Raw genomic sequence first — 14,996 nt, 5'->3', positions numbered from 1 at the left:
TATTATTCATCAGTTCCTGAGGAGACTCAGGTCAGAGACAGCAGAAGTGATAGCCATAATCCCTTATTGGCCCAACAGACCCTGGTTTCCGCTTCTGATGCTCCTCAGTGTCAGGGATCCAATTCCTTTACCATCCAGGCCAGACCTTCTGTCTCAAGGGTCGAGATTACATCCTTGCCCGGATCACCTGCGCCTAAAGGCTTGGTTTTTGAAAGGGGACGGTTGAAGGCTTTAGGCTGTCCTGAAGAAGTCATTCCCACTCTTCTTAGTGCTCGAAGAAGCAGTACTAACCGGGTATATGAGAGAATTTGGGCGAAGTTTGCAGATCACTTGTCTTCAAGATCCAGTTCCTGTAATACCCTGACAGTCCGGGACGTCTTAAGCTTCTTGCAATCGGGATTGGATATCTCCCTTTCGGTTAGTTCTCTCCGGGTCCAGGTTTCAGCAATTTCAGCCTTTTCCGGAGTCGCATGGGCCAATCATCCCTTGGTCCAACAATTCTTCAAAGGAGCAGTCAGGCTTAGGCCACAAAGGAAGCCTAGATTCCCCAAATGGGATCTTCCATTGGTTCTAGATTTCTTCTCTCAACTTGACAGAACGCTCTCAATCAGAGAATTAACCCTTAAAACCTCTTTTCTGGTAGCCATAACCTCGGCGAAGAGAATCTCCGAAATTCAGTCTCTAGGTGCAAAGGAACCTTTTCTCACCTTCTTTCCAGATAGGGTGGTCCTAATTCCGATGTTGGGGACAAATCCCAAGGTGACCTCTGTTTTCCATGAAAACCAGGAAATCACTCTTCCTACCTTCAATTCTGCTGGAAGTCAAGATCCACATCCACTCGATTTGGGAGTTACTCTAAAACAATATCTGGATATTACAGCTTCTTTTCGTCAATCTGACTTCCTCTTCGTGCTATTTAACGGGAAAAGTAGAGGCGCCAAGGCCTCCGTTAGATCCATCGCTGCTTGGGTGGTTCAAGCAATTCAATGGGCTTATAGAGAGAAGGGCTTGGCTCTTCCTGAGGCGGTTACAGCTCACTCTACCAGAAGTCTCTCAACCTCATGGGCGGCTTCACACCACGTTGCACCTGATGTAATCTGCAGAGCGGCCTCCTGGTCTTCTATTCATACTTTCATGTCTCACTATTGTGTTGAGCCAGCTTCTTTATCCTCTGTTGATTTTGGTTTGAAAGTCCTGTCGGCCGACAGTGTTAAATAAATCTTTTGTTCAGCATTTTTTGCCCACCCGGGTGTGTTTGGCGAGTTATTTCCCACACGTTGCTGCCATGGAGTCTGTCAGGAAAATGGAAAATTCCTATCAAAATACTTACCGTAATTTTCCTTTCCTGATGGACTCCATGGCAGCAGGAGTTCCCTCCCAAAATGGCTGGAGTAGGCTAGTTACCGAACACGGCCAGGGGCAGGGAGCAAAGATTTATGGGAGTAGTGTCCTATGGGTAGTGGAGGCGGGACTTAACCCACACGTTGCTGCCATGGAGTCCATCAGGAAAGGAAAATTACGGTAAGTATTTTGATAGGAATTTTCCATTATTTTGCGTGGCCACCATTATTTTCCAGCACTGCCTTAACTCTCTTGGGCATGGAGTTCACCAGAGCTTCACAGTCCTCTTCCACTCCTCTGACAACATCACGGAGCTGGTGGATGTTGGAGACCCTGGGCTCATCCACCTATAGTTTGAGGATGCCCCACAGATGCTCAATAGGGTTTAGTTCTGGAGACGTGCTTGGTCAGTCCATCAATTTTACCCTCAGCTTCTTTAGCAAGGCAATGTCATCTTGGATGCGTGTTTGGGGTCGTTATCATGTTGGAATACTGTCCTGTGGCCCAGTCTCCCAAGGGAGGAGATCATGCTCGGCTTTAGTGTGTCACGGTACATGTTGGCATTCATGGTTTCCTCAATGAACTGTAGCTCCCCAGTGCCAGCAGCACTCATGCAGCCCCAGACCATGACACTCCCACCACCATGCTTCACTGTAGGCAAGACACACTTGTCTTTGTACTCCTCACCTGGTTGCCACCACATATACTTGACACCATCTGAACCAAATAAGTTGGTCTCATCAGACCAAAGAACATGGTTCCAGTAATCCATGTCCTTAGTCTGCTTGTCTTCAGCAAACTGTTTGCAGGCTTTCTTGTGCATCACCTTTAGAAGAGGACGACAGCCATGCAGACCAATTTGATGCAGTGTGCAGCGTATGATCTGAGCACTGACAGGCTGACCTTCCACCCCTTCAACCTCTGCAGCAATGCTGGCAGCACTCATATGTCTATTTTCCAAAGACAACCTCTGGATATGACACTGAGCACGTGCACTCAACCTCGTTGGGTGACAATGGCGAGGCCTGTTCTGAGTGGAACCTGTCCTATTAAACTGCTGTATGGTCTTGGCCACCGTGCTGTAGCTCAGTTTCAGGGTCTTGGCAATCTTCTTATAGCCTAGGCCAGTGATGGCGAACCTTGGCATCCCAAATGTTTTGGAACTGCATTTCCCATGATGCTCATGGACTCTGCAATGTAATTGAGCATCATGGGAAATTTAGTTCCAAAACATCTGGAGTGCCAAGGTTCGCTGTCACTGGCCTAGGCCATCTTTATGTCGAGCAACAATTCTTTTTTTTTTTTAGATCCTCAGAGAGTTCTTTGCCATGAGGTGCCATGTTGAACTTCCAGTGACCAGTATGAGAGAGTGAGAGCGAAAACCCCAAATTTAACACACCTGCTCCCCATTCACACCTGACACCTTGTAACAGTAACGAGTCACATGACACCGGGGAGGGAAAATGGCTAATTGGGCCTAATTTGGATATTTTCATTCAGGGGTGTACTGACTTTTTTTGCCAGCGGTTTAGACATTAATGGCTGTGTGTTGAGTTATTTTGAGGGGACAGAAAATTTACACTGTTATACAAGCTGTACACTCACTACTTTACATTGTAGCAAAGTGTCATTTCTTCACATGAAAAGATAGAATAAAATATTTACAAAAATGTGAGGGGTGTACTGACTTTTGTGAGATACTGTATATAGTGCGGACAAATTCGGAAGCACTTTCCAAACTGTACATTCACATCAGTCCCTGGCCTCAAGGAGCTTACAATCTAAGGTCCCCTAACTCACTCGCATTCATTCACATACTAGGGCCAATTTAGACAGGAGCCAAATAACCTCTCAGCACGTCTTTAGAGTGTTTGAGAAGACCAGAGTATGCGGAGGAACCCACAGAAGCCCAGGGAGGACAATGCAAACTCCATTCAGGTAGCATGTTACTTTTTTTTTTTTAATACAATATAGAAAATGACACATGGTTGTTACTACAGTATTAGAGATTAATCCCATTTATAATAAAACTCCCATATGTTTGAAGGGTTAATGCCGCGGACGCTCCGGGGACCCTCAGCTAGCTGCAGCTGTCACCTTTTTCTCTGTAGATTAACTCTGCTGAAGAGAGAAGCGGCTTCATTTTGTGCTTGTCATTTGCCCAGGAAGTTAAAGCAAATTGTAATGAGGGAATCACAGCAGGACGGCCTTCTAACAAATGAGAGGCATATATTGACTGACAGGCAACATGCCATTTCAGTGATAAATGTATTTTCATACATCGTTCCTCAAGGTCACTTTGTGCTCTCATTGGAAGCCAGGGTTCTGAGAAACCATGTGACCTACGCTGCAAACGCCACCAGCACTATATGGAGTGGGGGGGGGGGATTACTGTATATCCGCCGTAGTGGATGTGTTTGGAATATGCCTACTACTAAAACTGTTTCTACACAATGATGGTGCTGAATGCTTCAGATCTCCTAGATCACGATAGCACCATCGGGAATCAGCCCAGACCATTTATCAGCTTTCAGCGCTGTCACACTTTGAATGACAATCGCGCGGTCATACAACACTGTACCCAAACTAAAATTTTATAATTTTATTAACACAAATAGAGCTTTCTTTTGGTGGTATTTAATCACTGCTGGGTTTTTTATTTTTTAAACACTGAAAATTTTGGAAAATAAAAAAGTTTCTGTCAGTAAATTTTGTAAATAAGTAATTCTCCGGCACTGATGGGGTGGCACTGATGAGGAGGCACTAATATGCCACACTGATGGGTGGAAATAATATTTGGCGCTGATGGGCGGCACTGATGGGAGGCACTGATGGGGGGCATTGATGGGCGCTGATGGGAGGCACTGATGAGCATTAAAAGGCAGCAGTGACTAGCATCACTAATGATTACTGATGGGTGTCACTGATGGGCACTGATTGGTGGCAGCCAATGAGGAAAGAGGGGACAGGCCTGGGCTGCAGCTCCCATCCCAAAAATAAAAAAGTTTCTCAGTTTCTGTCAGTAAGTTTTGTAAATAAGTAATTCTCCGGCACTGATGGGGTGGCACTGATGAGGAGGCACTAATATGCCACACTGATGGGTGGAAATAATATTTGGCGCTGATGGGCGGCGCTGATGGGCGGCACTGATGGGCGCTGATGGGAGGCACTGATGAGCACTAAAAGGCAGCAGTGACTAGCATCACTAATGATTACTGATGGGTGTCACTGATGGGCACTGATTGGTGGCACGCATAGGTGGCACTGAAAGGGGGCATGAATAGGTGGCACTGATGGGCACAAATAGGTGGCACTGATGGAAGGCATTGTTGGGCAGCACTGATGAGCACTAAAAGGCAGCAGTTACTGGCATCACTGATTGGTGTCGCTGATGGGCACTGATTGGTGTCGCTGATGGGCACTGATTGGTGTCACTGATGGGCACTGATTGGTGTCACTGATGGGCACTGATTGGTGTCACTGATGGGCACTGATTGGTGTCACTGATGGGCACTGATTGGTGGTGCTAATGGGCACTGATTGGTGGCACTGGGGGGGCTTTACTGTAATCAGGGCACTGGTGATCAGTGTTCCCTGTGAGGAGATGCCACTGATCGGCTCTACTCACCACACACTCTGTCAGTGTGAGGCGAGGAGAGCCAATTTACGGCACTTCATGATTTACATGTGACCGGCTGTGATCGGACACAGCCGATCCCATGGTTAAAGAGCCGCGTGATCGGCTCTTTACAGAAAACAGGTTGCTGGGACATGGCACAGCTGCCATCGCCGGACTGCATGGACGCGCAAGGGCGGCTGTTCTAGGCGGTGTCGTATGACATCCACCCAGAACGAGAGCTGTACTGTCCCTCCGTCATTTGATGGTGGGCAGACGGCAAGCTGTTAAAGTGGTTGTAAAGGCAGAAGATTTTTTATCTTAATACATTAAGATATAAAGCCTTCTGTGTGCAGCAGCCCCCCTAATATTTACCTGAGCCCCATCTAGATCCAGTGATGTTGCACAAGAAATTCGGCTGTCGGGGACTCTCCTACTCATAGGCTGAGACCGCAGTGCCATTGGCTTCTGCTGTTGTCAAAGTCAGTGAGCCAATGAGGAAAGAGGGGACAGGCTTGGGCTGCAGCTCTGCGTTTGAATGGACACATCGAGATGCGGCTCGGATGCCCCCATAGCATGCTGCTTGCTGTAGGGACACTCAACTGGAGGGAAGGCCAGAGGCACCGAAGAGGGACCCAAGAAGAGAAGGATCTGGGCTGCTATGTACAAAACCACTGGACAGAGCAGGTAAGTATAACATGTTTGTTGGTTTTAACAAAAAAAAAACACAAGGCTTTAGTATCACTTAAATGGCATCCCAGTCTTAGTCCATAGGGTTCAATATTGAGTTGGCCCAGCCTTTGCAGCCATAACAGCTTCACTTCCTGTTTTGGCTAAGAGACAGAAAGTAAAGGGAAATTTCCCCCCAATGGGACACAGATGACAAAAAACTTACAGAGGTTATAACCCTCCCTTACGCTATCCAAAATGGAAAGCATCAGCATAGCACTGTACTGTAAGTACTTGACTTTTTACCAAGCCAGGTATGTATTTCAATTGTACATTTAGCCTGGAGTTCAGATTGAATCCATTCTTTCCCTGTGATCTATATTTTACTTCTGGGGGGGGGTCAAGGGTTGCATCTCATCATAGAGGTCAGATATCTATGCATCTTCACATCTCCCTTCCTGTTCTGGAGCTAAAACACAGTTGAGGGAAGATGACAGTAATGCTTATATATAAGCGGTGACTGTTTTAACAATTTCATCCTTACAGACATGTTTTAGTAAAGTCCATAAGATGTAGGTGTTTGATCCCTAAAGTAAAAACTCTAGGACTGGATTCACGCTATTGTGTTTTTAAACATGATATGCCATGAAAAATGTGCATTGATTTAATGAAGCCCATTCATTAGATGCTGGGTTTTTTTGGGGTTTTTTTTTAACCTAGGGATTGATTTACTAAATCTAGAGAGTGCAAAATCTGGTTGAGCGCTGCATAGAAACCAATCGGCTTCCAAATTCTTGGTCAAAGCTTCATTGAACAAGCTGAAGTTAGAAACTGATTGGCTACCATGCACAACTGCACCAGATTTTGCGCTCTCCAGTTTTTGTTAGGCCCCTTTCACACGGGCTGTCTGATCAGATCTGCCTGTCAGTTTATCAGGTGGACCTGATCGGACCCTCCAGTTTCTTCTATGGAGCGGTGAATTCCGCCAACACCCACCACCCTCCAATCCAATCATGTCTGCCAAAAACAGATGGATGGTGGTCCTATTCCCCATCCATCCTGCGGATCAGATGGCATCTGATGGAAACAGAGAGGCGCGGTCCATGTCCATTCGGTTGTCCCATAGAGGAGAGGGGGGGACTGTGTCTGTGTCCTCTCTGCATAGCAGAACGGACACGGACCTATCATCCACCTGCTCAGTGGGGATCAACAGAGAGATCCCCTGCTAAGCAAGCAGATTCCGCTTAGCGGAGGCGCCCGTATAAAAGGGGCCTAAATCCATCCCCATGTTTCAAAAAAACAGGACCTAATGGGCTGCCTTTAAGCATTGCACATTATTATGCAGCAGACCATGCTGACTGTAGCTCGTCTTTGAAGTTGAATGACATCGGGTGTTATTTAACCCAATTCCTGTGAACCCAGGCTGTCATGGACCCTTCCTGTTTGTAGGGCTATCATGGTTTGTTCCTGTATCTCATTTGTGATCCTGTGTTGTCATCACTGTTACAGGGGCTTCCAACAGAGACTACAAGAAGCAGTTACAACACATAGTACCTACCTTGAGAAATGCCATGCAGCCATGACTGCAGTGCACCCACAATGCCATGTGCACAGAAACCAGAGTGGGGTTTGTTCTGCACTATGTGGATGATTTACTAAAACTGGAGCATGCAAAATCTCATGTAGCTCTGCATAGAAACCAATCAGCTTCCAGATACTTTGTCAAAGCTTCATTGAACAAGCTGAAGTTAGAAGCTGATTGGCTACCATGTACAACTGCACCAGATTTTGCACTCCCCAGTTATAGCAAATCAACCCTTTAAAGAGGAAGTAAACCCCAATCAGTTTCACTTCCTCTTTTGCTCCCCGCAAGGCCTGCAAATTAAAAGCATAATGGGCCAGAATGCATTGCATACTAGCCCATTATATGACACTTACCTGCAAACAAAGCCCGCAACATCCCCTATACAGGCAGCGTCCATCTCCACGCCTCTTCCTTCCGGCGGTGCAGACTCTGGCTCTGTGACTGGCCGGAGCCGCCAGAACCGCGTGAAGTCACTCCCGCGCATGTGGTAGCCGTCAGTTGTGGCACACGCTGGAGGAAGAAACGCCACGGTGGTCCATTTCTTCACAGTGCATGCACCAATGACAACATTGGCGCACTACAATGAAATATCTCCTAAATGGCGCACGTCTATGAGATTTTTCCACTACTTATATGTAAGCCTTAGTCTAGGCTTACCTATAGGTAAAAGTCACTTAAAAGGGTTTACAATCACTTTAATGTACCACACTCTGATGCACTGCAGTGCATATGCGTTTGGCAAGGTGCATTGTGGTGCCATTTAGAATGAATGGCACCGCAGGGCACCAACTTGCACAATGCCCATTCCAACAATGTGAATTTGGCATCAGTGAGTAATGCCTAGTCTGTGCCTTTAAATGTGGTGCATGTTTTTTATTTATATTTATGGGCTCTCCCCAGTGTTTTTCAGGACCAGTCCACACATACATTCCTTTCCTATTTAATTTCATCATGTCAATAAGTTCACGAAGATCAACAAACTACAAGCAACTTGCTTACTGCAAGCATTTTTCCAAACAGCGCTTTGTTCATGTTTGATGGGCTTTGGGTCAATCAAGTATTTTGATTAGAAGTTGCAGAATGATAAAAAATAAATGACTACCGGTAGTAAAGTTTTAGAAGTTCATTGAAATATTTAACATTTATTATAGAAAAACTTTGTTTTTTTTTTGTTTTTATTGTACAGGCTCATAAAACATTTCTGTAACTTGCATTTATGATAACCGACAGCATATGCAGAATACACAAGTCTTAAGTCCTTGGCAACAAAAACCGCATGCTGAAATGAAAGTGTGTGGACGTCAGGAGACGGTGGTAGGAGGTCTTTGTACAGGCCGGGGAGGATTTGATGCAATGATTATCCAGTGGAACTGCAGTCAACATTTCGAACAGATGGAATGTTGTGTCACAAAGTTTTATCAAAGCAGCCCAATAAGTTATGCTGTTTGGTGTAGCAGAACAGCTTAGGAGCGTGTGTAGAACACACGCGCACAAGCATTCCTAATCATTAGAGATCAAGAGCTGCTGGATTAACAAGTCTTTGGACAATGGTCTGATCTGAAGGAGGCACAGCTGGACGCAGCTACAGTTCAAATCAAACGCCATAAACGTATGCACCAAGCACATCACACGTGCGCTCACCAGCAAAGTGCAAGCAGAAGCTTCTTTTTATATATATATATATATATATATATATATATATATATATATATATATATATATATGTGTAGGATTGGTAAGATGTACTTGCTTTTGTAATGTACAGTAACCCTCCAACAGAAATTAGGTGGAAATGTTTATAGCACACAAACAAAACTGCATTTCATTTATGTACAACAAACATTCGTATGAACTGGTGGGTGATAAAGACTTAAGCTATTAAGATCGTTGGATGATGTGAACTGCAGTTAAGTAGTTTTTAGGTCAAGTACACACAATATATATATATATATATATATATATATATATATATATATATATATATATATATATATATATATATATATTTTTTCATTCAACCCAAGGGGAAAAAAAATGGTGCTTGGGAGTAGATCCTGTACTAACAATCCAATGTCAGTACATCATTCTCCCCGCTAAGCTATTGGGTTCCGACACGGGGACACTCCCCCCCCCCCCCCCCCCCCGCCAGAACACACCGGACGGTGCTCTCAGCCACTAGTTGAGTGCACTGATCAGATGCCAATCGGCAGACATTTTTCGGTTGTGCCTCTTTGACAGAAGCCGGACCAGTTGCCATAAATACAGGCCGAATGTCGGCCGGTTTCTATTGAACCTGACGATACCACCTGATATTCAGCCCATGTATATGGGGCTATACTCTTCGCATGTAGCTGTTTCAATAATTTTTAAGTCAGCTTTTTTCCTCCTCTTTAAAAGTTGTTCTCACCCCTATGGTGGGGCAAAAGGCACCTCCCCCCCCCCCCTTTTCTTTTCCTTTGTTTTTTTTTTTTCAGTGGGCCAGGCCTGGAGTTTTAGGATGATCCTCTGCTCTAGTCCCATGACCCCCCCCCCTTCCCTTCCCTTTTTTTTCTTTTTATCCCTTCACCATGTCTGCATATATAGAAATAGAGATAGCCTCTATAGTAATAAAATAATAAAGAAAAAGTAAACCATTTGTACCATCATCCAGGAACTTAAAAATAAAGCGATCAGATGCTTGGTCCCCAACCAAGCCGAGATAGTCCAATTGCCCCTGTTCTCTAAGAAGGCTTGGTTGGGGACCAAGCATCCGATCGCTTTTTGAGAATAAACCCTGATCTCTTCCATGAGTCCCATTTTTTTGTTTCTGAATATATGTGGGAATGACAGTAATATGGATCTGGAGTGATCTGTCTTGTATTCAGAAACTCTTCTATAGATAGCTAGCCTTTGTTATAATGTGTTTTCTCTCACGGTCAGTGTGCAAGGCCAGCTTCATAAAGACATGTTTTGGTGTGGAGAAATTTTAAGTAATTGTAAAGTCTTGTTTTTAAAAACAAACAAACAAACATGTTCTTCCTACCCACCCTGTGCAGTAGTTTTGCACAAAGCAGCCCAGATCCTCCTTTTCTCTGGTCCCTGGCTGGAGCTCCTGGCCCCTCCCTCCTGTTGAGTGCCCCCAGAGCAAGCAGCTTGCTATGGGGGCACCCGAGCCGCAGCTCTATGTATGTATCCATTCAGGCACAGGGTTGCGGTTCGACTCCACCCCCTGTCACTCCTCATTGGCTAACTGAGTTTGTTTGACAGCAATGGGAGCCAGTGGCCCCACTGCTGTGTCTCAGCCAATCAGGAGGGAGAGCCCTGGACGGCCGAAGAATTTGTGGACATCGCTGGATAGAGAGGGGTTCAGATAAGTATTAGAGGGGCTGCTGCACACAGAAGGCTTAGAATGCATTAAGATAAAAAACTTTCTGCTGTTACAACCACTTCAAGTGATCCGCACAGAGTCCTGACCTCCAACTTACTGAATAGTTTGGGTTAAATTATAACACCAATTCCATAGTAATACCTGCAAGCTCACATAGGTGCAATTGTCAGATGCCTACACACTGTTGGTCATATTATGTAGCTGTGAGTTTGTAGCGTGGAACCATCAAACATCAAGTCGTTTAAGAGGTAGACCAGAAGAACAGGTACATAGCGGTGATTGTAGTTTCCACTGCACTTACCTCTTCCTTCTCATACCAGTTCTCGCTTTTAAAATCACTGTGGAGTTGATGTTTAATGACAGTCTCAAACATCGTCCACCATGCCATAAACACTCAAGAGTAAAACTGATAAATATCATATCAGAAAAGGTGATTGACCTCTTGCTAATACAAAGTGATATTCAAGGCAAATGGGGAATATGTATAATATGCAATTAGGATTAATTCTTTTTTATCTTTTTTATTTTGCAGCATATCCATGGTCACAAAGGACCAATTACAGCAGTTTCTTTTGCTCCTGATGGACGTTATCTTGCCACTTACTCCAACAAAGACAGCCATATCTCCTTCTGGCAGGTAATACTTTTTTTCTGAAGGTGTCTTGAGTGAAGGAAATAGCACACAATACTGTAGCAGTTCCTGAGGAGTGTTCGCTAGGGTATTTATGACCTCCAAACGTGTGTTCAACATCTTCCAAATAAGTGTTTAGTTTAGGATGAAACATGAGTGTTAGGGGCAAGTCAAGTTTTAAGGGTTGGGTAAGCTCAAGTGTCAAGGTGGCGATTAAGCCCAGGTTCACACTGCTCCGACATGAGTCATGTGACTTCGGATCCGACTTAGCCCTGCAACTTCAGTCCGACTTTGATCCAACTTAATGTGACTTTTTGTACACTCTCTGGCATTGAAGTCATATCAAAGTTGGAAAATAGTGCAGGAACCTTTTCTAAAGTTGGCTCTTATATGGAAACATTTAATTTGACATGTCATGCCACTTGTGCTCTCCCATGTTGCTCTTGGGTAAGGATGAGCCGAACACTCCCTGGTTCGGTTCGCACCAGAACCTGCGAACAGACCTAAAATTCGTGTGAACTTTAGATCCCTATTAAAGTCTATGGGACTCGAACGTTCAAAATCAAAAGTGCTCATTTTAAAGGCTAATATGCTAGTTATTGTCCTAAAAAGTGTTTGGGGACCTGGGTCCTGCCCCAGGGGACATGTATCAATGCAAAAAAAAGTTTTAAATACTGACGTTTTTTCAGGAGCAGTTATTTTAATAATGCTTAAAGTGAAACAATAAGTGTAATATTCCTTTAAATTTCGTACCTGGGGTGTGTGTATAGTATGCCTGTAAAGGGGCGCATGTTTCCCGTGCTTAGAACTGTCCCTGCACAAAGTGTCATTTCTGCAGCAAAGAAAGTCATTTAAAAGCACTCGTGGCTATAATGAATTGTCGGCTCCCATAATACAGAGAACAGTCATTGATAAAAATAAAAAGTGCTTGGGTACCCCCAAATTCAATTACCAGGCCCTTCAGGTCTGGTATGGATATTAAGGGGAACCCCGCGTCAAATAAAAAAAAAAGATGTGGGGTTCCCCCCAAATATCCATACCAGACCTGAAGGGTCTGGTATGGATTTTAAGGGGAACTCCATGCCAAAATGGCCGAACAAATGAAAAAAATTTCAGTTTTTAAAACTTTTTTTGCATTGATACATGTCCCCTGGGGCAGGACCCAGGTCCCCAAACACTTTTTATGACAATAACTTGCATATACGCCTTTAAAATTGGCACAAATTCGTTTTCTCCCATAGACTTTTACAGGGTGTTCCGCGGCTTTTCGAATTTGCCGCGAACACCCCAAATTGTTTGCTGTTTGGCGAATGGGCGAACAGGCAATGTTCGATTCAAACTCGAAGCTCATCCCTACTCCAGGGTGAACCGGCATAAGAATTAAGGTTTACGTTAAAGCCAAACTCCAGGAAAGCTCCCACCCCCTCTGTCTGATTACTGGGTTAAAAAAATCCCAATTTTCAGATACCTTAAGTTATGGTCAGCTGATCTTCATGAATGGGTCCTTTTTCTGGGTGTTTACATCACTGCCTGCATGATGTGGATGATTCTCTTTGGCTGGCCAGCAAAGAGGTCTTCTTAGGATCCAGAGGAGATCTGACTTCGGACCAATGGGAGTGAAGGGGACAAATGTTACTGTATAATGCTGGATTAGCAGGCCCTGAAAGAGGAAATGGTATCAGTGACATAACTCGGGTGATTATAACAGGCTTCACATAAGCAACACTTTACACTGGCTAGAGAATGGTTTAGAAGCGATAGGGATGGACAAAAAAAAAAAATCAAGTTTAGGTGGATTTTGGCTTTAAGTGTTGATGATTAAGGCATCAGTGGGTTAAGTGTTAGGGTTTGATTTAGTGTTAAATATGAGCTGTACTGTAGAAGCTGTACCAAAATAAGCCAAGGAAACAAAAGGCAAATCTCCAGTTTTTCCTGTAAGCTCCCTGCAGCTGATCTTTTCCTCATTACTGACTTACCATGGTTTATTTTAAATTTGGTCTCTTTGTGGAAGCAGCCATTTTGGTAGAGGAGCATGTGGTTGCTTCCTCATCAGAGTTGCCCCCTATGACCGTGTGATCTGATGATTGGTGTAGTGATGATTTAAGAAGCAGCAGACAAGGGGAAGCAGCACAAATCCACAGAATTAGTAAAGCAGGGGATCCTTTGCATTGCAGGTCCTTGGGTACAGTTTCCTCTCCAGCCAGAAGAGCAATGAGCAGCTTAGTAATGACATCACTAAATCTCACTTCAAATCTCCTAAGACTTGAAGTTTGAGGCAGCATTGCCTTAGATCAGGGTTAGGCAACCTTAGAGATGGAGATCTACTTGAACAACACGGAATGCATGGATCAGGAGTGCGTTGCACTCAGAATGCAGAGATTGGGGGGTGGTAGAGGACACTGTTATAGGGACAGCACTGCCCCCTTCACATCACCCCCCCCCCAAAAACACACACACACTAGTGTACTCTCTCCAACCCACTGCCTCCCCCCTTCCCTATTCTCCCATATTGGTGTCCACTGTCCCTTTTACATTACACCACACACACACAGCAGTGTCCCCTCCCCCCTTCCCTCCCATTGTAGTGTTCCCTCCCCCCCCCCTTCCCTCCCATTGCAGTGTTCCATTGCATCCTACCTGTGCACACATGACTGAGAAGCAGCACAGTTCTGGTTAGTTAAAAAGTGACTTTTCATATTAACATGCTGGTGATTGGTTGCTTAGGACCTAGGATCACCTGCGGGTTAACTAGAAAAGTCAACTTGGCCAGCTCCTCCGCCCACCCTGCATCTTGTGCTGCCTCTCGCTCTCCGCTGTTTACTGATAACATCGGCGGAGAAGGCAGGAGGGTAGGAAAGGAGGAGGACCGAAGCCTTGGCGGAGGAGGCCGATTGCGAAGACCAGCAGCTAGCAGTAGGAGGCGGAAGTCAGCAGCGCAGACCTGTTCCGGTCTACCTGTCACCTACCGGTGGTCGACAGGTAGCCCATGTTCGACCCCTGCCTTAGATGATCTCCCACTGCAATTATACAGCTATGGGGTTTAAGGCACGGGGGTTCAGAATACTGCTTAGGGTACAATTACCATTTCTGAATGCTCCCTGCAACATAGCAAGCCTTTACTTTTTTTAGTTCAGGTTACTTAGTTCACTTAAATGATACTTTACAAGTTAGAGAAACTTTATAGTTTTCAGTGCTAATCAAACAAGAGCGCTGATTGGAAACTATACGGGTACAGTTATACTAACTTTGTTATATATAAACCTTGTCCTCACATTATCTGGGTATTTTGCATGCTGTGATGTTTCTTCACGTATCGGAACACTGCGGTTACATTGTAACCAGTAAAATGTTACCTGCTTCCTTTACACCATAATAAACATATTTAGCTAATTGTGTCTAAGCCGGGGATTGTGTGTTTATTGATTAAACGCTTTCCATTCTTCTCCGGTTTCCTTGTCGTATTGTTAGAGGAATATAATGATTCAATGCACTTACACTTTGCAGCTAAGTAATTATAGCTTACAGTCATGTTTACCACCTTCCTCTGATACATAATATCATTACGGCACAGATGATGTTAATATCTGATTGATTTCCATCTGTAACAAAAAAAGGCTCACATGACTTTACATGCCAGTCACTGATTTCTGCAGCAAAATAAGCTGTTTAAAGGCTAAGTTCACCTAAAAAAATAAAGAAATAAATAAATAAACATATAATTTGGCAGGTAAAAATGTGCATTTATTATTTTTTTACACTGCGACCTGCAAATTGGATTGCGGAAGCA

At 44.5% G+C, this 14,996-nt stretch overlaps 1 protein-coding gene across 1 annotated transcript in view; it reads left to right on the top strand.

Annotated features, from left to right (window-relative positions):
• WDR7 (WD repeat domain 7) overlaps window positions 1–14,996 on the top strand; it is a 597,600-nt gene that overhangs the window by 549,723 nt on the left and 32,881 nt on the right. Inside the window, 1 exon segment of the mRNA XM_077462962.1 lies at window positions 11,111–11,215. Coding sequence (XP_077319088.1) covers window positions 11,111–11,215 — 105 coding nt within the window.

The sequence above is a fragment of the Lithobates pipiens genome, unplaced genomic scaffold (genome assembly GCF_037356315.1).
Source record: "Lithobates pipiens isolate NorthernLeopardFrog02 unplaced genomic scaffold, aLitPip1_a1.2 Scaffold_3, whole genome shotgun sequence".
In the NCBI taxonomy this organism is placed as follows: Eukaryota; Metazoa; Chordata; class Amphibia; order Anura; family Ranidae; genus Lithobates; species Lithobates pipiens.
The sequence above is the reverse complement of the archived record's forward strand: the minus strand, read 5'-3'. Positions and strand labels throughout refer to the sequence as shown.